Source organism: Helianthus annuus, chromosome 17, assembly GCF_002127325.2.
Source record: "Helianthus annuus cultivar XRQ/B chromosome 17, HanXRQr2.0-SUNRISE, whole genome shotgun sequence".
NCBI classification, from domain to species: Eukaryota; Viridiplantae; Streptophyta; class Magnoliopsida; order Asterales; family Asteraceae; genus Helianthus; species Helianthus annuus.
This window is the reverse complement of record NC_035449.2, coordinates 60,898,895-60,923,895: the sequence shown is the minus strand read 5'-3', so window position 1 is coordinate 60,923,895 and position 25,001 is coordinate 60,898,895. Positions and strand designations below refer to the sequence as shown.

General features: G+C 38.0%; 1 protein-coding gene across 1 annotated transcript; it reads left to right on the top strand.

Moving 5' to 3' along the window:
- Nucleotides 1–22,217: 22,217 nt before the first annotated feature.
- Nucleotides 22,218–23,813, top strand: LOC110921905 (glutathione S-transferase T3-like). Its single transcript, XM_022166233.2, has 2 exons — nt 22,218–22,958; nt 23,056–23,813. Exons 1-2 carry the CDS (start codon nt 22,472–22,474, stop codon nt 23,811–23,813), a joined length of 1,245 nt encoding a protein of 414 aa, XP_022021925.1. The 5' UTR covers nt 22,218–22,471.
- Nucleotides 23,814–25,001: the final 1,188 nt, after the last annotated feature.

Genomic DNA, 25,001 nt, shown 5'->3' with positions numbered 1-25,001 from the left:
AACAAAAAGACTCGAACAGAAACACTGTTCTTTGGCTGAGGATCGTGTTAGACACGGGTCCCTTAAAACAAATTTCGTGTCTCCCAGGAGAACACGTTTGTTTCCAGGATACAACAGCCGCAAGCAGTTGCACTGCCGGTCTTGTCTCCAACCCGAAGGTGTACCTTGAACTCTTGAAGAAGATGAAGATTTCTGTGAGGGAGGAAGAAGATAGCTTTGTGTGTTTTCGGTGTCTTTCTGCAACAGGGTAACACCCTATTTATAGTTGCAGGTGTAGGCGAAACTGAAAAACGAATTAAATGGAGAATTAAACTGCATTAGACGTCTTTAATGCACTTTAGTTCGTCACTTAATTCTCAGTCAAACGCATTAACTTCGTCAGTTTCAAATGCTGAATGTAACTGCACTAGCATTAACTGCAGCAGGAAGCTTCCGCGCGCGCGCGCAAGACACACCGGTGCGCGCAGGTTTGCACCCTCATGCGCGGTGCGTCCACTTGGCTCACTGCCATGCGCGCGTGCGCCATACTCACTCAGGTCCATGCGCGCCTGCGCGCGTGTGCCACGTCACCTGTGAGTCTCTACGAGCACGCCACACAGTCGCGCCGTTTTGGCTCAGTATGGTGCGTCGCGCACGTCACCTCAGGCCCATGCACTGTGCGCGCAACCGCGCGCTCATGTGTACTCGCTCGCGTGCGCGCATGACTGCCACGTCATGCGCCACTGCACGCGGACCCACCAGGGTCATGCGCATGCATCCCACATCACCAACCATTTGGTCCTTGCAACCCTTGTGCTTCACCACGCGCGCGCTGTCAAAAATACAAAGACGGGTCTCAAGCGGCTCGCAGTGATGCGAGCGTGCGAAGTGCAAAGTGCACCATCAAAGCGCCATATTGCGCCTCGTCGCCCACGCCACGCGTGCGTGCGAGTTAGGGTGCTCCGCACCCTTCGCTAGTACACTAGTGAGTGCTTCCATGAAACAATAAGGATGAAGAGATCCTACTTAAATACCCCTTTAAGTTCCATCTCTCATCCGATGTGGGACAAGGTGCCACTTTCCCACATTTTCAGCGTTCAAGTTTCAAACACCAAACTTTAAGCATCGATATCTCATTCATCTTAGCTCCGTTTTGGACGTGGTTTTGTACGTTGCGAAGCTCTTCTGACACAGAACACAAACCCACAAATAAATATATAAAACCCGCTCATTTTATTATATTTATTTCTAGTCCAAAATAGGAAAAAATCATTTTCCTATACAAAATTTCCAACAATCCCCCACATGAATAGAAATCGATCTATCAAGTTTCAACGATACACATTCAACAGTTGAGCATTGCAAGATAGGTAGGTGTAATCTTTGAACCTACTTTTGTGAAGCATACTTAGCCTCCTAGGGTCTTGTAGACGCGATGTCGTTGAACAATCCCCCATTTATGTAGGCGACAATATACATTCACACAATACTCTCCCTAGCCGAGTCAAGACCTCATGGTTGTGTCCGTTCATGGTCATGGAATACGTTCCTGGTTCTACGAGAGCTCTAGGATTTGTGCCTCCCCACAAATCCATTCGAAGCGACCCCACTTCTCTCTAACATAGGTGATTCCTCTGAATCATTAAAAGCATCATGGTTAATTTGGATTTCCTCAAAATCCTTAACCTCAACATGCTTAACCTTTCCTTCATGTCACTGATTGGAATGGACTAGGAAGTATACAACTCCCTTTATTGATTTTTGGGGCACCCCCCACAGTGACTCCCTTTGGGTTTATGATTAAGTTTGCCTATTGAACCTAGATCTTGGGATCTCCAGTCAACTAGGTTAGGTTTCCCTCATATTCCCTTCATCTATGGGCCTTAGTCCCGTTCCTCTTGACAACCTATACACCTTATCTGTGCTTAAGCCTTTTGTTAACGGGTCCGCAATGTTCTCATTTGACCTCACATAGTCAACTGAGATAACACCCGTTGAGATAAGTTGTCGTACTGTGTTGTGTCTACGTCGAATGTGCCTTGATCTGCCATTGTATATCATGCTTTGTTGATGTGAGTAAAATGCAACATATAAATTACATCAAATGAGGCATAAAACTAACCCTTTTTAAGTACTAATGTTGGAAAAAGTGTGCTTTTGTCTTCCTTTTGTATTTTCAGGGTTAAAAGAGCTTAAATGAACAAAAGAAGCAAAAATGCAGCTAAATACAACATAAATACAAAGAAAAGGAAGAAACGTGGCATGCCCGACTCCTCGACAGCATCTCCCAAAGCAAAAAACAAGAAGAAAGCTGAGCATGGGGCTGTGTCCAGCTGAGCATGGGGTTGTGCCCAGCTGAACACGGGGCTGTGTCCAGCGGACACGGGGCGTGTCCAGCTCAACACGGGGCCGTGCTCAGCGAACACGGGGCAGTGTCCAGGATGGTCAGCCCTGGCAGAAAAGACAAAGTGATAGAAGCTTCTATTGCCCACCACGGGGCCGTGCCCAGCGGACACGGGGGCGTGGTCAGAGTGCTGCAGGTGCATTTATTGGAATTGCGAATTACAATTAATGAAGAGAGAGAGTGTCAGACGGGCACGGGGCCGTGTCCAGCGGACACGGGGCCGTGCCCAGGCTTCTGTTCAGCCTATAAATAGGAGTGCTTGGCTTCATTTCAACTCATCCCTTGGCACACCACCTCTCTCACACTTCATCCACCACCCACCACCACCATAACACCATCATCCACCACCATCATCCATTGTCCATCGTAGAGTGTGTGAGTCGTCTCGGGATCCAAGATTGATCGTAAGAGTTCTTGACAATCAAGGCCATGTTTGCCTAAGTCTCTTACATCACTTGGTGAAGACAAGTGTTTAGTATAATACTTTTTATTTTTAATCTTTTGCACTTTTTATTTGGTTTTGTATTAATGACTTTAATAACTAGTTACTTATGTTGAAGGTGATCTTTCCTTATCGTTTGTCCGTGGTGTCTTGGCGTTATTTTACTGTCTATATAAAATAAAAGATTTTCACCATTCATATCTCCACGGTCTATATGGAGGTATGTTGGCTACCTGGTCGGGGGTTAAGGGAACGGTTTGGTAAGGGTCTTGCCCTTGTTCAGCGTTTAGAGGTCCTGCTTGGGACCTGGGTCAAATTTAGTAGGATCTCCTTCAATGCCCATAGGTATTGGATGGCGGGGATCCAAACTCTTTGACCCCCTCATAAGTTAACTACTATTAATACTATAACCCGGCTATTTAGGACTGTATCCCTGCTGACTCAGACTACTTAGCCGAGGGTAACGTCACCGCCAGAAGCGGGGCCTACCACAATTTGCATTAATAACTTAATTCATTATCTTCCAATAATCCGACCCTTTAGGATTGTATCCTTGCTGACTCAAACTACTGGGTTGAGGGTAACGTCGCCTTCAAAAGAGGGGCCTACTACAATAACTAAGATAATCTCTTAAACAAGTGCAAAAGTGCGAAAATAATCAAAGGTTATACTAATACACGTGTCGGATCCAAGTGATTCATCTTGTCTATCTGTTTTTATTTTATTTTTATTTTCAGCATTTAGTTAGTTTTTATTAGTTTAAAACATTTTTCTAACCTTTTTGATTTGATTAGACGTTGAGGATAAACCGGTATTAAAAGCTCTTGTGTCCTTGGACGACCTCGGTATCTTACCAACACTATACTACGTCCACGATGGGTGCACTTGCCCATATGTGTGTTTAGTGTTAGTAAATATCGTGTTTTATAAATTTAAAACTTGGCTAAAAGTGTAAAAAGGGCTTAAATATATATCTAAAAACATATATACACTAACACGCATCAAGTTTTTGGCGCCGCTGCCGGGGACACAAGGATTTTAAGAAAGCTTAAAATCAACGGCCTAATCAGTTTTTCAAAACCTTTTTAAAACACGCGCATTTTTCTGCATTTTAGTTTAGTTTTGCATTTACAGTAGCCTGAACACGGGGCCGTGCTCACTGAACACGCCCCCGTGCTGCATATTTTTAGAGTAGATACCCAGATACAGAGTCTGAACATGGGGCCGTGCTCACTGAACACGCCCCCGTGCTCAACGTGACCAGTAACTTTAATTAAAACGCCCAGATACAGACCCTGAACACGGGGCCGTGTTCACCCAACACGGGGCCGCGTCCAGCCTCTGTTTCCGTCTTATTTTTGTTTTCTGGTCCCGAGACTCAGTTGTGATCTGTTGAGTGATTCTTATGGATCAATACTCAAGAGGTTACAACTACACCTATGATGAGGATGATTATAGGGGTAATTATTGCACTAATTGTCGTAACGCACGCTCGGTTCAATATAATACTTCTTATCAACCATCCAATTCATACAACCATTATGAGGAGCCCAGGTACGAGCCATCAACTTCATACACATCCTATGAAGACCAAAGGTATGAACCTCCTCCCTCATACTCATATTTTGAGGAACCAAGGTGTGAGCCTTCATACTCATACTTTGAAGATTCAACATATGAGCCACCACCTTGATACACTTACTATGAGGAACCATGGCGTGAACAACCCACCTCATATGAGTACTATGAAGAACAAAGTTTCGACCCTTATCCATCATATACTTACAATGAAGAACAATGGTGTGAACCATCTACTTCATATGAGTACTATGAGGAACCAAGGATCGAACAACCGGATTCAAGCTTTGAGGATCCAAATTCTTTCAATCTCACCGAAGTAACTAATAGGATATTGGAACACATTAAAACTATCGAACGTTGCATAAAAGAATCTCGCGCAAGGGAAGAGGAATCTCGCGCAAGAGAAGAGCTAAAAAATGATAATAACGTAGAGATAGTTGAAAGTGTAAAAATGGAAGAACAAGAAAGTGAAAAACCGACACATGAGTTAAACAACGAAAATGGTGAGTCCGGTAATGTTAAAATTCAAGAAGAGTCTAATTTTGAAGAAATTAACCTCTTGTCACCTACTTTCGAAAATCATTGTTTAATAACCCCTCATGCCAAGTTTTTAAAAGAGTTAAACACTAGTGCTAAAATCAAAGACTTAGTAAGTGTTAAGTTAACTAATGATCAAACCTCGCTACTAAAAGAAGACCCTTTTGAAATTAACATTACACCGGTTCCATGTTTCTTTCAAAATTCATTTATTAGCAATATCACCATCGATAAGGATCTTTGTGTTAACATAATGCCTAACTACATTTTTGAAAAATTAAGTGTTAGTGATTTTACTCCACTTCAAATACCCATTTTTCTATCCGATCGGAAAGTAATAAAATCAATCGGTGTAGTTGAGGATTTCTTGGTTCAAACAAATCAAATGGTTATTCCAACCGACTTTGTCATCCTCGATGACGCTCCTCTAGTCTTGGGAAAACCTTTTGTAAAAACTCATGACGCTTTGAAAAACCGGAAGTTTAATAATCTACCTCTTCAATTAGGGGCATTCAAAAGGAGCATAGATCTTGAGCGCTCAATGAAATATCCTTTTGGCAATAATGACCCCCTAATTGAAGATGAGCCTGAACCACCCGATAAGGAGGGTCTAGCCAAGGACCCTTATAAACGTGGCGCACCACGGAGGCATTCCGCGGAACTATCCTTAGTTTTAGATTAGTTTAACTTTTATGCTTTCTAGTTTAGTTTTAATTTGCAGGAATAAAACACACTCGGGATGGTGAAGGATACTAAGGGAAGCTTGAACCAACACCCCATGCGCAAAAACAGAGCCTCTCGACAATTTTTCTTCATTACTGCAAGTTCAGCACGGGGCCGTGCTCACCCAACACGCCCCCGTGCCCAAAAATCTGCAGAAATGCCCAGTTCAGGTACCTGGACACGGGGCCGTACTCACTGAACACGCCCCCGTGCCCAGCCTTCTGTTTACTTTTGGTACTGGCAGTCTGGACATGGGGCCGTGTTCAGCCAACACCACCCCGTGTTCAGCTACCCAGTACCATAAAATCTTGTTTTTAACCCACTTTTACACATTTTAATCAACCGAAAACTTATTTTTGGGACACATTGAGGACAATGTGTAATTTAAGTGTGGGGGGATGCTAAAACCTTGAATTTTGCAAGTCCTAATAACAAGCCTTACACAAAACTCTATTGGAACCGCTAATCACCCCAAATTTTTTTTCAAAAACTTTTCGTTTTTTTTACTTGTCTTGGCTTAATTTGGGAATAACAAGTTCTAAAAAGGGTATATTTTTACAAATTTACAACCGATAGCGTCATGATAAAAAGAACCAACATAAGAAAATTATGAAAAGGCATGACAAATCTAGTTAAAAATTCGATTATATATACTTGATCACATTAAAAACCCATTCCCACAAAAAGTGAGTTTTGAGCCTTTATTGAGCATACAAATACATATCTTTAAACTAAATGCTCATTTTTCGTTTCTTGTGTGAATAGCCGCTTGGTTTCTTACGACTCTAGAACTTGCCATGACGATACATTCCCGGTCCTTACCAACTTAAACCCGAGTAAGTAAATGATGGAGGCATTAGGACTAACCCCTTTTTATTTCTACACCATTAATTTTCCTTTTTTTTTTACCACCTACCCAAAAATCCCCCTAGTTAACCCCTTTGAGCCTAAACCTTTTCGTTTCTTTCCCCAAAACAAACACCCTTTACCCACCAAAACCTTTTTCATTTTGAACCCTTTATTTTAGTAACAAAGCTCGGTTTTCTTGTGACACAAAAAAAAAAAAAAAAAAAGAAAAAAAAAGAGATGAAGTTAGCAATAAACAAACAAGCTCATCAAAAGAAACCTTGTTTGAAAAATGCTTCATTAGAATAAAAAAAAAAGAAGAAAAAAAAAACAAAGTGTTTTACGAAAACCGACGCTTTTTACGCTTTTCGCCCTTTTACTAACCACTAACCCAACCACCCACCTTTAGCCCAAGCCTAACCCTTCACCCAAAAAGTCCTCTTGATATTTACAAAGGTATAAAGTTAAAAAGGAGGAGGATTGATTGCTTGGCAAGCTTATGGTAGGAATAAGTTCCATGCCGCTCTCGAGTGATTCACTAAAAATACACCTTCGGCCGAGTGTTGAGTGATCCCCCGTGAGATATGTGAACTTGTATATAAATGAAATTTTAAAAAAGGCATGTTATGCCCAAATAAGTAATTTCTCTTATGAAACGTTCTAAATAAATCATAACGAATAGGATTGTAAATAGTATAAAAATAAAACCCAATAAAGATCTTGGATTCCCGACACTCAAGACAAGCCCAAAACTTTCTCTTCTACCCATTCCATTTGGGAGTGTAAGCCACATATTAAAGAGTTTTGCTTGAGGACAAGCAAAGATTCAAGTGTGGGGGTATTTGATGTGAGTAAAATGCAACATATAAATTACATCAAATGAGGCATAAAACTAACCCTTTTTAAGTACTAATGTTGGAAAAAGTGTGCTTTTGTCTTCCTTTTGTATTTTCAGGGTTAAAAGAGCTTAAATGAACAAAAGAAGCAAAAATGCAGCTAAATACAACATAAATACAAAGAAAAGGAAGAAACGTGGCATGCCCGACTCCTCGACAGCATCTCCCAAAGCAAAAAACAAGAAGAAAGCTGAGCATGGGGCTGTGTCCAGCTGAGCATTGGGTTGTGCCCAGCTGAACACGGGGCTGTGTCCAGCGGACACGGGGCGTGTCCAGCTCAACACGGGGCCGTGCTCAGCGAACACGGGGCAGTGTCCAGGATGGTCAGCCCTGGCAGAAAAGACAAAGTGATAGAAGCTTCTATTGCCCACCACGGGGCCGTGCCCAGCGGACACGGGGGCGTGGTCAGAGTGCTGCAGGTGCATTTATTGGAATTGCGAATTACAATTAATGAAGAGAGAGAGTGTCAGACGGGCACGGGGCCGTGTCCAGCGGACACGGGGCCGTGCCCAGGCTTCTGTTCAGCCTATAAATAGGAGTGCTTGGCTTCATTTCAACTCATCCCTTGGCACACCACCTCTCTCACACTTCATCCACCACCCACCACCACCATAACACCATCATCCACCACCATCATCCATTGTCCATCGTAGAGTGTGTGAGTCGTCTCGGGATCCAAGATTGATCGTAAGAGTTCTTGACAATCAAGGCCATGTTTGCCTAAGTCTCTTACATCACTTGGTGAAGACAAGTGTTTAGTATAATACTTTTTATTTTTAATCTTTTGCACTTTTTATTTGGTTTTGTATTAATGACTTTAATAACTAGTTACTTATGTTGAAGGTGATCTTTCCTTATCGTTTGTCCGTGGTGTCTTGGCGTTATTTTACTGTCTATATAAAATAAAAGATTTTCACCATTCATATCTCCACGGTCTATATGGAGGTATGTTGGCTACCTGGTCGGGGGTTAAGGGAACGGTTTGGTAAGGGTCTTGCCCTTGTTCAGCGTTTAGAGGTCCTGCTTGGGACCTGGGTCAAATTTAGTAGGATCTCCTTCAATGCCCATAGGTATTGGATGGCGGGGATCCAAACTCTTTGACCCCCTCATAAGTTAACTACTATTAATACTATAACCCGGCTATTTAGGACTGTATCCCTGCTGACTCAGACTACTTAGCCGAGGGTAACGTCACCGCCAGAAGCGGGGCCTACCACAATTTGCATTAATAACTTAATTCATTATCTTCCAATAATCCGACCCTTTAGGATTGTATCCTTGCTTACTCAAACTACTGGGTTGAGGGTAACGTCGCCTTCAAAAGAGGGGCCTACTACAATAACTAAGATAATCTCTTAAACAAGTGCAAAAGTGCGAAAATAATCAAAGGTTATACTAATACACGTGTCGGATCCAAGTGATTCATCTTGTCTATCTGTTTTTATTTTATTTTTATTTTCAGCATTTAGTTAGTTTTTATTAGTTTAAAACATTTTTCTAACCTTTTTGATTTGATTAGACGTTGAGGATAAACCGGTATTAAAAGCTCTTGTGTCCTTGGACGACCTCGGTATCTTACCAACACTATACTACGTCCACGATGGGTGCACTTGCCCATATGTGTGTTTAGTGTTAGTAAATATCGTGTTTTATAAATTTAAAACTTGGCTAAAAGTGTAAAAAGGGCTTAAATATATATCTAAAAACATATATACACTAACACGCATCAAGGCATGATATACAATGGCAGATCAAGGCACATTCGACGTAGACACAACACGGGTCCGCAATGTTCTCATTTGACCTCACATAGTCAACTGAGATAACACCCGTTGAGATAAGTTGTCGTACCGTGTTGTGTCTACGTCGAATGTGCCTTGATCTGCCATTGTATATCATGCTTTGTGCTCTAGCAAGAGCAGACTGATTGTCACAATGTATGTAGATTGCCGTCAACGGCTTGGGCCATCTTGAAATATCTTCCACAAATTGACGTAGCCACTCCACCTCTTCCCCGCTTTTATCTAAAGCAACGGATTCGGCTTCCATCGTGGATCTTGCTATAACCGTTTGCTTGGAAGACTTCCAAGCTATAGCCGCGCCCGCAAGTGTAAACACGTAACCACTTGTGGATCTGTGATCCTTTATATCCGATATCCAGTTCGCGTCAGTGTATCCTTCGATCACTGCTGGATCACGGGTATAATGCAATCCATAGTCTCCCATGTATCTTATGTATCTGAGCACCCTCGTGATAGCTTTCCAATGATCCTCGCTCGGATTACTGGTGTATCTACTTAGTCTGCTCACAGCATACGCTAAGTCGGGTCTAGTACATGTCATTAGATACATTAGACTGCCAATGATCCTTGAGTACTCTAACTGAGAAACACTCTCGCCTCTATTCTTCCTTAGGCGTTGGGTATTATCAATTGGACTTCGAGCTATACTCGTATCGTCCGAATTGAATTTCCCAAGGAACTTGTCCACGTAGTGAGATTGACTCAACCCAAGACCATTTTGGGTTCTAGTGATTTTAACTCCAAGAATCACATCCGCGAGACCCATGTCTTTCATGTCAAACCTCGCTTTCAACATGTCTTTCGTTGAGTTGACCATGTTATCATTACTCCCAATGATAAGCATATCATCTACATAAAGACATAAAATCACATAACCTCTTGGTGTGTCTTTAAAATAAACACACTTGTCGCACTCATTTATTTTGAAACCATTGTCAATCATGACATGATCAAACTTTTGGTGCCATTGTTTTGGAGCTTGCTTCAAGCCATACAAAGACTTGACCAACTTACATACTTTACCCTTGTTTCCAGGGGCGGAAAAACCCTCAGGTTGTTCCATGTAAATTTCTTCTTCTAAATCGCCATTTAGAAATGCGGTCTTTACATCCATTTGGTGAACTTCCAAATTTCTTAGAGCCGCAATTCCAAGAACCAGTCGTATAGAGGTTATTTGCGTTACAGGCGAGTAAGTATCAAAGTAGTCTAGACCCTCCTTTTGTCTAAATCCTTTGATCACTAACCTTGCCTTGTATTTATCAATACTTCCATCAGCTTTCATCTTCCTTTTGAATATCCAACGATATCCAAGTGGTTTACAACCAGGTGGAAGATCTACTAACTCCCAAGTATGATTTTGCAATATATAATCAATTTCATTCTTAATTGCTTCTTGCCATTGAGGTCCTTCCGCGGAGGTAACTGCTTCGCGATAGGTATTGGGCTCACCCTCAACCATATAGCTCATGAAGTCTGGACCAAAGGATTTTTCAACCCTTTGTCGTTTACTTCGTCTAAGCTCACCCTCCTCGACCTCGGATCGTTCATGTCTTTCATCTATCCTCGTAGATGAACTTGGTCCTGCTTCATCTAACCATGTAGACGAACTTGGACCTGCTTCATCAACCGCTCTTGATGAAGTCGCATGTGTTTGTCCTAACATAGGAAACACATTCTCAAAATATGAGATGACATTTGGATTTGCCTCTATGATAGTGTGTTTGCGTACATTAGGATTCTTGGACTCGTGTACAAGAAAACGATGCGCACTACTTTGATGTGCATATCCAATGAAAATGCAATCAACAGTTTTGGGTCCTATCCTAAGAGCCTTAGGAGGTGGTACAATCACCTTAGCTAGGCAACCCCACACTTTCAAGTATTTGTACGATGGCTTCCTTTTTCTCCATAACTCATATGGAGTTTCGTCCCTATTTTTCAAAGGTATCTTGTTCAAAAGATAGTTTGCTGAGAGAATGGCGTCCCCCACATTTCTCGGTTCACTCCCGAGCTTATCAACATGGCGTTCATCATTTCTTTCAATGTGCGGTTTTTTCGTTCCGCAACGCCATTTGATTGTGGAGAATAAGGAGGTGTACACTCATGTACAATGCCACTTTTTGCGCATAAATCCGCAAAAGGTGCAACATATTCACCTCCTCGATCGCTTCTCAAAGCTTTTATCTTCTTTTTAAGTTGATTCTCAACTTCATTTTTGTACAAGATAAACTTCTCTATTGCTTCGTCTTTACTCTTAAGTAAGTACACATAGCAATATTTAGTACAATCATCAATAAACGTGATGAAGTACTTATTTCCTCCACGCGTGGGAACCGCTTTTAAATCTCACACATCGGTATGAATTAAATCAAGGGGTTCGGTTATTCGTTCAACCGATTTAAACGATGATCTCGTAAGTTTGGATTCAACACATGTCTCGCATTTGTGATTGGACTCGATATGGAATGTTGGTATTAAGTTTAATTTAATTAAACGTCGTAATGAATTAAAATTTACATGTCCTAGTCTACCATGCCGAACATAAGAAAACTCAACCATGTAAGTAGAAATAGAGTTTTCATTCATTTCCTTGTTTTCGTTTACAACAGAAACATTCATTTTAAACATTCCATTAAGGGCATAGCCCTTTCCAATAAAAGTTCCACGTCTAGACAAGACAAAATTGTCCGATTCAAACACTAGACGAAATCCAAACTTGTTGAGCATCCATCCTGATACGAGATTCTTTCGTATCTCTGGAACATAAAGCACTTTGGTCAAGGTCAACTCCTTGCCAGAAGTCATCTTCAGGATGACTGTGCCTTCCCCTTTGATGCTAGCGGTAGCTTTATTTCCCATATAAAGCTTTTCTTCACCCGACGCTTCCTTGAATGTAGAGAAAAGAGCCTTGTCTCCACAAACATGGCGGGTTGCACCCGTGTCAACTAACCATCCTTTTGGGTTTTCACCCATTGCGTTGACTTCTTCAATCATAGCCGCTTCCTCGGTTATCATTGCAATCAGAGGAATACCATCCTCATCAACCATATGCGCACGCTCACGCTTAGGTTTCTTGCATTGGTTAGCACGGTGCCCCGTCTCGTTACAATTGTAACAAGTACCTTGGAAAGGCACAGGATTCTTTTTCACAGCCCCCTTTTTCGGTCCAAGGTTGTTAACCTTTGCTTTCCCTTTGTTGTCCTTCTTACCCTTGCCCTTCTTGCCCTTTGAGGACTCCCCAACTTCCACCATGTTCGCTTTAGCCGCATCTTGCAAAATGGTGCCTTTTTGGGCCACCCTGTTGTCCTCTTCTATACGAAGACGGACGACAAGTTCCTCAATCGTCATTTCCTTCCGCTTGTGTTTAAGATAATTCTTAAAATCCAACCAAGCAGGAGGTAATTTCTCAATCATGGCTGCCACTTGAAACGTCTCGCTGAGTATCATACACTCAGTGTGGATGTCATGAAGTATAATCTGTAACTCTTGGACTTGGTTCATAACAGTCTTGTTATCAACCATCTTGAAGTCCAAGAAACGGGTGACAACAAATTTCTTTGTTCCCGCATCCTCCGTTTTGTACTTTTTATCCAAGGACTCCCATAATTCTTTGGAAGTCTTGATATTATAGTACACATTATACAATGCATCCGAGAGACCATTGAGAACATAGCCTCGACATATAAAGTCCGAGTGCTTCCACGCCTCTACCGCGCTCAGAGCCTGAGCATCGGTCTCCCCTTCCGCAGGTTGGGGAACGGTCTCCGTCAAGAACCTCGCAAGGTTCATGGTGGTCAAGTAGAAGAACATCTTCTGTTGCCACCTTTTGAAGTGGAGACCCGAGAACTTATTGGGTCGTTCAGCATGATTCGCCACTGTGGACGCTCCCACAGTGTTGGCAGGGGTTGCAACGACAACATTAGTGTTGCTTGTGTTCACATTTTCAGTCGACATTCTGAAAAAGTTTCAAGAAAACAAGTTAAAAATTCTATTTAGAAATAATAAATGTGCTAATTTATTATTGTCCCAAATTAAACAGAAGCAAGAGTTTTGAAACCACTGAGCAGGTTCTAAGTCCAACTTTAGAGACTACAACAGTAGGTTTTTAGAACTCAATAAAGAATGGAGTAGAAGCAGAGTTCTGTTTTGACAAAGTCGCTCCTTTGAATCAAAACAGAGAAAAATCTTTTTAAAACACAACCTGCTTTGAGAGAAAAAAAAAATTGAATTCACAGCAGAGAAGTTGTGATTATACACGAACGGTGTTTTAAAAATTTGTTTTAATATTGTAGGAATCCATTCGTGCAAAATAAATAAAATTCTTTTATTAACTTGAATTACATAAACAAATCAGAATGAAATAAAATTACAGTACAATTTACAACTGAAAAAGAAAAAAACAAGAACAGAAAGACTCGAACAGAAACACTGTTCTTTAGCTGAGGATCGTGTTAGACACGGGTCCCTTAAAACAAATTTCGTGTCTCCCAGGAGAACACGTTTGTTTCCAGGATACAACAGCCGCAAGCAGTTGCACTGCCGGTCTTGTCTCCAACCCGAAGGTGTACCTTGAACTCTTGAAGAAGATGAAGATTTCTGTGAGAGAGGAAGAAGATAGCTTTGTGTGTTTTCGGTGTCTTTCTGCAATAGGGTAGCACCCTATTTATAGTTGCAGGTGTAGGCGAAACTGAAAAACGAATTAAATGGAGAATTAAACTGCATTAGACGTCTTTAATGCACTTTAATTCGTCACTTAATTCTCAGTCAAACGCATTAACTTCGTCAGTTTCAAATGCTGAATGTAACTGCACTAGCATTAACTGCAGCAGGAAACTTACGCGAGCGCGCACAAGACACACCGGTGCGCGCAGGTTTGCACCCTCATGCGCGGTGCGTCCACTTGGCTCACTGCCATGCGCGCGTGCGCCATACTCATTCAGGTCCATGCACGTGTGTGCCACGTCACCTGTGAGTCTCTACGAGAACGCCACACAGTCGCGCCGTTTTGGCTCACTATGGTGCGTCGCACACGTCACCTCAGGCCCATGCACTGTGCGCGCAACCGCGCGCTCATGTGTACTCGCTCGCGTGCGCGCGGACCCACCAGGGTCATGCGCATGCATCCCACATCACCGACCACTTGGTCCTTGCAACCCTTGTGCTTCACCACGCGCGCGCGGTCAAAAATACAAAGGCGTCTCTCAAGTGGCTCGCGGCGATGCGAAGTGCAAAGTGCGCCATCAAAGCGCCACATTGCGCCTCATCCCCCACGCCACGCGCGCGCGCGCGTGTGCGAGTGCGAGTGCGAGTTAGGGTGCTCCGCACCCTTCGCGTGTACACTAGTGAGTGCTTCCATGAAACAATAAGGATGAAGAGATCCTACTTAAATACCCCTTTAAGTTCCATCTCTCATCCGATGTGGGACAAGGTGCCACTTTCCCACATTTTCAGCATTCATGTTTCAAACACCAAACTTTGAGCATCGATATCTCATTCATCTTAGCTCCGTTTTGGACGTGGTTTTGTTCGTTGCGAAGCTCTTCCGACATAGAACACAAACCCACAAATAAATATATAAAACACGCTCATTTTATTATATTTATTTCTAGTCCAAAATAGGAAAAAATCATTTTCTTATACAAAATTTCCAACAAAGACTTTCTACCATTATTTGTATATGGTATTGCATTCTTCTCGGATTTGTCAACATAGGAAGTGTTGGGTATGTAAAGACTTTCTACCATTCATCTTTATAATTTTTCTTGCTTATTCACAAATTAAATATGAATAGGTACGTTAAAGTTTAACTTTATTTAATTTTCAAATCTTTTGACAAGTTGAGGAGTTAATTACATAGTTAGTCCTTATGGTTTGCACAAAATAACATACTTAGGTACTAATAGTTTAAAATCACATTCTAGGGTATTAACTTTTCATTTTGTAACGTTTGGAGGTATTAATGTTATTTGTAGGTTTAAAATCACATTCTATTAGTACCTAAATATGTTATTTTGTACAAACCACAAGAATTAACTATGTTAATACCCTAGAAGTTAATACCTCGGAACGTTACAAAGTGAAAATTTAATACCCTAGAAGGTGATTTTAAACTATTAGTATCTAAGTATGTTATTTTGTGCAAACCATAAGGACTAAATATGTAATTAACTCCAAGTTGAGTTAACAATAGTAAATATTTTTCTTTTCATTAAAACTCATCATATGTGTAAATATTTGCCTTTTAGAGAGTGGTATGCTAAACTTACCCCCTTCCCTTACTTTTCATACACCTTTCTACAAAAATCAATTTAAAACTTGTCATTTTTAACCAATCTACAAATTACAATTAAAAAAAACCAACATAACTAAATTGTAATGACTAAACCTAACAAAATTAATCGACCTAATGACATAACCAAACCGTAATAACCAACCACAACCAAAAACTTCGGTTTAGCTTGTACGGTTGTACCCATAACCGAAAACATCAAACCATACAACAATAATCTTTATCGTAATTTTCTTCTTCAATTCATTCAAATATTTCTTTCTGGGTAGATGACACATGTTTATATACATAATTAGGTGTATTTTGTTAAAAAAAACATAATTAGGTAAATTTAGATATGACATGTTTCTGTTTCTGTGAATACTTTTTCCTTCACATATATCTTTCTGATGCATTCGTTTATCTATTTCTTTTATAGTCATTTATATAATTCTTTCTGATCAAATGTCCTAATATTCTTGATATTAGTTTGTTATTTTTCGAATTAAAATGTTCAGAAATCAAATTCAATTGTTCACACTTTCATTCATACATTTTTCATATTCTTGATATTAAAAAAAACATTATTTAAAAAAGAAATAAACTGAAACTTTTAAGAAAGCTTAAGAACGTAATTTAAAAAACAAAAATAGAAAAAAAAAACGTTTCTGAAAAAAAAAATCAGATAATAAAAATACAAAAATAAAAAGAAACAAAACAAAACAAAACAAAACAAAAGATTTGAATTGTATTGATATAAAACTAAAGAGAAGAGGTACGTTTAGTAAAAATGAAAATGGGGTATATACTAGCCCCCTTTAGAAATTGTATAAAATTATGTGTAATCATTTTCATGAATTAGAATCCTAAACAAAAATTAAAAAAAAATGAGCCTAAATTTAGAATCCATAAAGGCTCTTGATAAGATTTTGTTGGATTTCTCCTAAATCTGTCACAAAATTAGGGTTTTAGTTTTGTTCGAATTTGATAACTTTTAGGTTCGCACTTCGTTTCTGATCTAAATAACTAAATGTTTAATTTTGTATACACTTTTGCTTTACAAGTTTACACTCGGTTCTTAACTTAATCTGATTTTGATCTTACTGTTCAGCAGGGGTTCGTCTTCTTCAAGACACGTGGATTATCGTTCCACCTAATAGTTTTAAATTAACAAATTTGCCTTAACTTGTTTGCAAGACAAGTAAAGTGTTGTAGGATGTGTATTTACAGTTATTGTTTTTATTTGATTTAAGTCAATATGAAAGGTAATTACGTTTTAATATCTCTGCAATACTGTTGTTTCTTTTTTCAATTTTCCAATTTTTTTAGTTATATTATTCGCATGCTTAAGATGCATCGGATCAATTGGTTGTTGTCCTATTTATTCTCAAATGAGATAGTCTTTTTATGTAATGGAACATTATTCTAGGCCTTCTATGCATTACTCATACTTCTTAATAATATATTTATTTATTTTTTTGTTCGTGATCCTATCAACAGTTCTATTCCACATGGTATTCACTGAGTGGCCACTTATGAGCAGCTTTGTAGAGAGCAGGGCTCCCTCAATAGTTTTGTCCTCACGTCTGTGTTGCGTATACATGATTCAAAGATTTCTGCAACATGTGTAAGAGAATTAAACTTGAAATTGAGTTAAAACCATCAGAAGTAATGTCAATAATTAGGATGTTGCCACGGGGTTAACTGAACCTGAAGTTGAATCTTTTGACTTGTAGGATGGTAGTGATGAAGATGAAGATGACTTTAAGCAGGGCACAGGCTTTGCTGCAAAAAGTAAGACCAATTTGATGACTTAGTTAAGAAGTTTACAATATTCATATAGTTTGTATGCTGCAAAAAGTAGTGTTGGACTTCTATGGGGTGAGGGTTTTGTCAATCTAACAAGAAAAATAATGATCAAATAGGATAAAACATGTAGGATGATATGTGAGCTATAAGTTGTACATATTTGTAAATGGTCATCTTATGTTTGTAGGAATGGCAATGGGCCGGGCTTGGGCCGGGTATTGGTAATCCCAGGCCCGTACCCGGTTGTAATTCTTTGGCCCATACCCGGCCCGTTACCCGTCGGGTATTTTTCGGGTTATTATCCATCGGGTATCGGGCATACCCGCGGGTATCGGGTATACCCGTAAATTTCTTAAAAATACATGTTAGGACAAATATGCAATTTTTACTTTGATGTTTATATAATTTACTATTTTAATGACTATAATAAATGAAAATATGACTAATAACTTACATATCATAATCAGACCACATATACTAAACTAAATTAAAACGATTACTTAATTAAATAATTATATCAGGACCACCTATTTGCATAAAACATCCACATAATAAAGGATGATAGCTTCCATATCCAATATACATGCTTAAAAATAAGTTATATGTTAACTAAACACTTGCCAAATAAATAGCCACATATGACTATAAAGAAGGTAATAAGTACATTTACTAAGTTTATATATATGGAAATCTATAATTCGGGTATTATTCGGGTAAATGGGCCGGGTATCGGGCGGGTATCACTAAATCCCAAACCCGTACCCATACCCGATTTTTTTCAATTTTTAAGCCCGTACCCGGCCCATACCCATTGGGCTTCAGGTATACCCGGCCCGTATGTTTCGGGTTTCGGGTATACCCGTCAGGCTTGGGCTTTTTTGCCATCCCTATATGTTTGTATAATTGTTGATGAATTAACTATATTCTTTTCTAATAATGATTGTGTTATTTTTCGTGATTTTTTTGCTAACTTCTTTGGTTAAAACCATATGCTTGTAGCATACATTAATTTGTGAAACCCATAAATAGAATGACAAGAAAACGAATCAAGACGCTATGTGTTAACTGTCTAGATTTACCGAAGAGGTTCTTCCACCAACGCATGAATGAGGAGGTTCTTACACTAACGTTGATTCTACTTCTCAACCACCACCTCTCACTGACGAAACCAGTAGGTATTCGTCATTCAATTGGTCTAATTGAGCTTAATTTTACTTTTATCGCATATTTTGAGTTCATGATGTGCGATCAGGATATCTCATTCATTTATTTGCTTCTTTAAGATTATACTATTTAAACTAATATTTACTTGGCCATCATGGAGTAAATTCTACTACTAAATTCATTGGGGTTGTAGGTTTCGCAATTCTTGGGTGGACCTAATTTCTACTTTGTATACATAAAAATGATGCAGGAAACAAACTTTTTTTCTAGAAAACAATACATATCCTTTTAAACAAGCTATCAAAAGATGAAGGAGAAAATGCTCATCAAGAGGAAGATGATTTGAGTTTGGCTGAATCACACAAGTTGGAACTTTCATTGAAAAGTGAGAATGTGAACAATGCCATTTTGGGCCGATTACACTTCGTTGAAAGGCTTTTGGTGGTTCATAATTTGTATTGTTTAAGGTGTTTTTATTGTTCTATAGTTGCGTTTAGATTTTGATTATCGTTTTTCTTTCAAGGAGTAACGCACAATCTCATTTAGTTCTGCAAATAAACTTTCATTTCGCTTTGCGTTTTTTATTAGAGTAGCCGCTCGATTTTTTACTATGTACTTTGAATGCAAACTTTTTTTATATAGAATTAGAATATACGAAGTATTGACATTCCACGTGTCACAATTGTGTGACGAATTTGCTTTTTTCCCTTTATATTATTTCACTCTTTATATTTTTCTTAATAATTAAAATATATAATAAAAGAAACCATATGAGGGACACGTGACACATTCTTAAGTATTGGCATTCCATGTGTCACAATTGTATGACGAATATGCTTTTTTTCCATTTATATTATTTCGCTCATTGTTTTCTTAATTTACTGTTGTTGTTTAAAATAACAATAATAAAACATAATATGTTAAATATTTGTTACTGGCAACTTCATATTTCATTACCTTTCTTCTATTCTTAAATTAATGATTTATATAACTTAAATTGTTTATTACATGGGTACATAACGTAAATGATTACGGATAAGGTTATTTAGTTGATGAGGATGACTTTAATTTTCTGAAGTCGATGTGAGTTAATTGCATGTTTCACTTATACTGGAACTTTCATTTTGCATCGGCCTACTTCCATGTAACGAAATCTGTAATTCTATGATGTCATGCTGGACAACAAAGTTAAGTTAATAGTCAATCAAATTTTATCTCGTTAACGCGCGGGCGTTTTTGTTATTTTATTTTGAGACTCATTTATCAGTTGGAGTGAGATAGTATGATGTACTCTTTTTACTATTATTATTATTAATGCTATTATTGTTGTGTCACCGCTGCCACCTTCGTTATTCAGCCCCGTGTAAAACACGTGTCTATAACATTTATTATATATATCTTTCTTTAATGCTATCTTTTGCATAAACTTTGGAATTATGGGGTTTTATTTAATTAATAATAAAACTTAAATTGTTTAACCCGTGTATCATACGGGTAGATTACCTATTATGATATATAATAATTGTTTTAAACGTATGAAATGACAAAAGAAATATCAAATTTTGAGGATAAATATGTCGAGTTGATGTTTATCCTTATTGTTTGAAAATTGCAGCGAACAAAATCTTTGCTGAAGATCGTGACCAATTAAAGTTTGACCAAATATGGCATTCCTTTTGTATTTAGTTTTATGTAAATGTTTTTATAGTATTTCCTTTTGTATGTTTTTTAAGGGCAAATGTTTTTTTAATGCAAATGTTACTCTTTTAATTATTTTTCTTTGCCCATGTTTGAACATGAGATTTTTCTTTTAAAAGACATACTAGATTAGAACCCCGTGTATTATACGGGTTGAATAAATGTATTTTTATATAACAAATAATATATATATATATATCTTTAAAAATCTTGTTTAATATACGGGTTGAATAAATATAATTTTATTTATCAAATAATAAAACAATATATAATTAAACATCTCGTTTATTATATGGGTTGAATAAATGTAATCTTATATATTAAATAATAAAAAAATGTTGTATTTTTAGAAACCCCGTGTATTTTACGGGTTGAGTAAATTTAATTTTATATATTAAATAATGAAAAAAATTACATTTTTAAGAATCTCATATGTTATACGGGTTGAGCACATGTAATTTTATATATCGAACAATAAAAAGTTATATCTTTATAAACTCTATGTATTATATGGATTGAATAAATCTAATTTTATATATACTACATAATAAACAAAGTTATATTTTTAAAAATCCCGTGTATTACACGAGTTGCATATATGTAATTTGTATGGTAAAAAAATAAATATGTTAGATCTTTAAAAAAACCACGTTTATTACACAGGTTAAATGAATTTAATAAAAAAATATATCTGGTGACTACTTTTCTTGGTGTACGTAATAATTTTTCACATGATTTGCCTCCTAGGATTTTTTAACTCGTTAACATTAATTAATTTTACTTAACTTATTTCTAATCTCTATATTCTTAATGATATTTCCCTAACAACTTACCCATTTTTTTTTCTGTCTATAGCTCCGTTTTAATCTCCAAAATAACAACTTTAATTTTGCTAAATTATTTTATAATATTACCCACTCGTTTAGAGATATTATTATTATTATTATTATTATTATTATTATTATTATTAAATCTGATAAATATTTTAAAATATTAGATTATCTCCTATACGAATTGTTTAAATTTATATTAAATTTAATTTTATAATTATCTTTTAATTGATGGCTTCAATGAATTATTATTATTATTATTATTATTATTATTATTATTATTATTATTATTATTATTATTATTATTAATATTAAATCTGATAAATATTTTAAAATATTAGATTATCTCCTATACGAATTGTTTAAATTTATACTAAATTTAATTTTATAATTATCTGTTAATTGATGGCTTTAATGAATGACATGTGTCCCTTTATTGGTTTCTTTTATTATATAGTATAGATATCTTTATCCAATTACCCCACGTTTGCATTCCTTTTGTATTTACTTTGGCATTCCTTTTGTATTTAGTTTTATGTAAAATGAACTATATACTTGGTTTAAGGGATAACTTTAGATAACAAAAAGCTACATAGTTTAAGGTATAACTTTACATAATAAAAAGCTAATTGATTTTCAATAAACTTTCACACTTAAATATAACGATAGATAAAGTAACAAATAAGTTTACATGATTTTAAGTGTTTTCATATTCATATTCATAAACTTTAACCCGTAAACCCAAACCCGCTATTATATGGTAATGCTCTAGTCAAACATGATTGTCATCACTAAAAGAGACGATCACGTGGCACAATTATATAGTATTTAAAAGTATGTTAGTTTGTATGTATATCAAATCAGTTTTTTTCTTCATATTCGAAATGATCACATTTAACAATCTTTATACTTCACAAAAAGATAAATAACTATTAGAATGTGTTTTTCTAAATATCATCATCACCAATGCCGTGAAAAAAAAAGTGAGACAAATCTACGTGTATTTAAACTTTTTTCAAAGTATTCAATCTAATATTGTTTTGAAGACTAAATAAAAGATATGATCGAGAAAGATGTAGCATGACAATGCAATTGAATGATAGCCTTTTTGACTTATCAATGCATATTTTCGATTAGACTGTGGATAGTCAAATATACACATAAATGGATATGGATAAGAAATATATTAGACTAGAAGGTATGGGGGCCGGCTTGGCCCGGCTTGGCCCGGCGCCGGACCCCCACACCGCCCCCTGGCCCGGCAATCATCACAACCGGCAAGCACAAGACGGGTGTGCCGCCCCAAATTTCAAAATCCAACCGTTGAGTAACGGCTACATTATTAAAAAAAAAAATCAATTTCCTTTTAAATAAATACCATAATCCCAATCCATTTTATACCATTTTCTCTCATTCTACTCCCATTCTTCTCCATTTCTCATCCTTTTTTATAAAAAATACTCTATATTTTTTATACCATTCTCTACCAAACATGAATCCATTCAACCCAAACAACCCCAACCCAAACAACCCCAACCCGAATAATCCCAATCCGAACCAACCTAATTTTTTTTCGAGTCCCGCTTACACTCCGACTATGGATCCTTCGTGGGGGACTTCGCAATTTCCGTTTTCGGGTTTCCAACAAGTTCAACAAACACCCAACGCCTTCTCACAAATGTCTCAACTTCAACAAGTTCAACAATATCAAGCGCTCCAACAATTCATGCAACGCAACACGTTTGAACAACTCCAATCGCAATCGCAACCCCCGGTTCAACTTGAAGATGATGATGAAGAAGTCGTCCCCGAATCACCACCGCAAGAGCTCACGCGAAAAAAAAACAAGGGGAAGGGAAAGAAGGTTGTTGAACCCGAAACCGCGGAAAAACCGAAACGAAGTGGGAGACCTTGGACGAAAGTAGAAGAGGAGGCGCTAGCTATGGCGTATGTTAAGGCTTCTACTTGCCCGATAGTCGGTATAATTTTTTTTATTTTTATTTTCGGTTTCTATTTTTTTATTTTTATTTTCGGTTTCTATTTTTTTTACTAATGCACTATTTTTTTAAAATTTAGGAAACAACCAATCGGGTACTAGTTTTTGGAGGAAGACAACGGAGAGATTTAACGCGATTATGGAGCATGGTCCGGCTCGTGATATCGAATCCGTCTCGGCCAAGTGGCGAAAAATGATCAAGGTCGTCAACGCCTTTAATCAAATTTATAACCAAATTTACCTTAATCCTCCAAGCGGGAGTAACGAGGCGGACATTCTTAACCTTGCTATCGCCAAGTGGGACTCTGAAAATTCAACGCCTTTCCCGCACTTCCGAGCATGGAAAGTTGTAAGTAAAGAACAAAAATGGAAGCCGATTCCAAATGAGGTCGCAACGGCCAAACGCACTAAAACTTCCGAGTCCGGAAGTTATAGTGCGGGAGGCTCCACCGCTCGATGTCAAATCGACATAAACGACGACCCGGAAGATGACGAGGATGTCTTGCCCGTTCACGAGTCGGAACGTCCCCCCGGGAGGGACAAAGCAAAAAAAGAAGCGGCCGGAAAGCGAAAAGTGGCCGGCTCGAGTGGAGGTGGCGGCTCGAGTGGAGGTAGGGGCGAAAAGGCATCGTCAAAAATGGACGACTTGATAAACGAATTCCGTTCGTTCAAACAGTTCGCGGCCGAAAAGTATTCTCACAAGAAAAACGTGTCGTCCGACTATGCTCGAGCGGAAGATTTTAGGATTATGCGATTGGATCTCGACTCGGTTCCGGAGGATGAACGCGAGGTTTATCGGAGGATGAAAGAAGAGGTGAAAAAAAAATGGACGTCGTAGGTTTTAGGAAACGTAATTTTTTTATTTTTTATATTCGGTTTCTTTTTTTTTTTTAGGAAATGTAATTGTTTTTGTTTTTTTATTTTCGGTTTCTTTTTTTTAGGGAATGTAATTTTTTTTTATGTTATGAAATGAAATTATTTATGTTGTTTTATGTTGTGTTTTTTAAATTTTATAAAGTTTATTAACTTGGTTATTAAATTAAACAATAAAAAATATGTGGTGGGGCCCCATCCTCCATCCCCCTCCATCTTCATTTTGGCTCATCCCATGCTAGCCGCCTACGTGGCGCTTACGTGGAGGCTCATCCCCGTGGGGATGAGCCAAACCATACCTTCTAGCCTTAGATACGGCACATCCTTCCCATTGGGAACCAATCAAAATAAAATGTTATAATAAATAAATAGTACATTAAAGTTTATTTTTAAAGGATAAATCTATAATAAGTAAATAGTACATCAATATTCATTTTTAAAAGATAAATCTTGATTATTGTTTGTATTAACATATAACATTATATTTTATTCAACACGTGTAATATGCGAGTTTATTTAAAAGTATATCTTTTATTATTTATTATATAAAATTATATTTATGCAACTCGTGTAATACACGGGGTTTTAACCTAGTTCCTTACATAATATAATCACTTAACAAAAAACTAAATGTTTTGTATTAATAGACAAGTTATACAAAAGAGAGTTTGATCACTTGATAGACGTGCTCGACCTACTCATAGAGGTGGGACAGCAACCCCAAGGCTGTAGGGTGTGGTTATGACCACTATGACCCTCCACGTTAGCGTCATGTCACACACTTTTAATCTACCATCAAAAACTACTACCTTAAGGGTTTGGTCATGACCCAAACCACTATCCCCTTATTTATTTTAATTTATTTTTGTCTAAAGAAAAGGGAAAGGTAATTTTGGAAAATTGAAAATAGAACCATGATTGTCATGGTTTAATCCATGCGAACCATGGTGGATCAGGCAGGGGATCGTGTAACATTCCATTCATGTTTCTACGTGGCGAATAATGAGTTACTGGTATATGTGTATAAGGGTATACGGGGCACCATGCGGGGAGTGGGGCGGTGACCCAAGTCCCCGAGCGGGAACACCGCCGCCATCACCGTGGGGAGGGTGATCGGGGAGGGGGATCGGGGAGGGTTCACCGCGGAAGAATT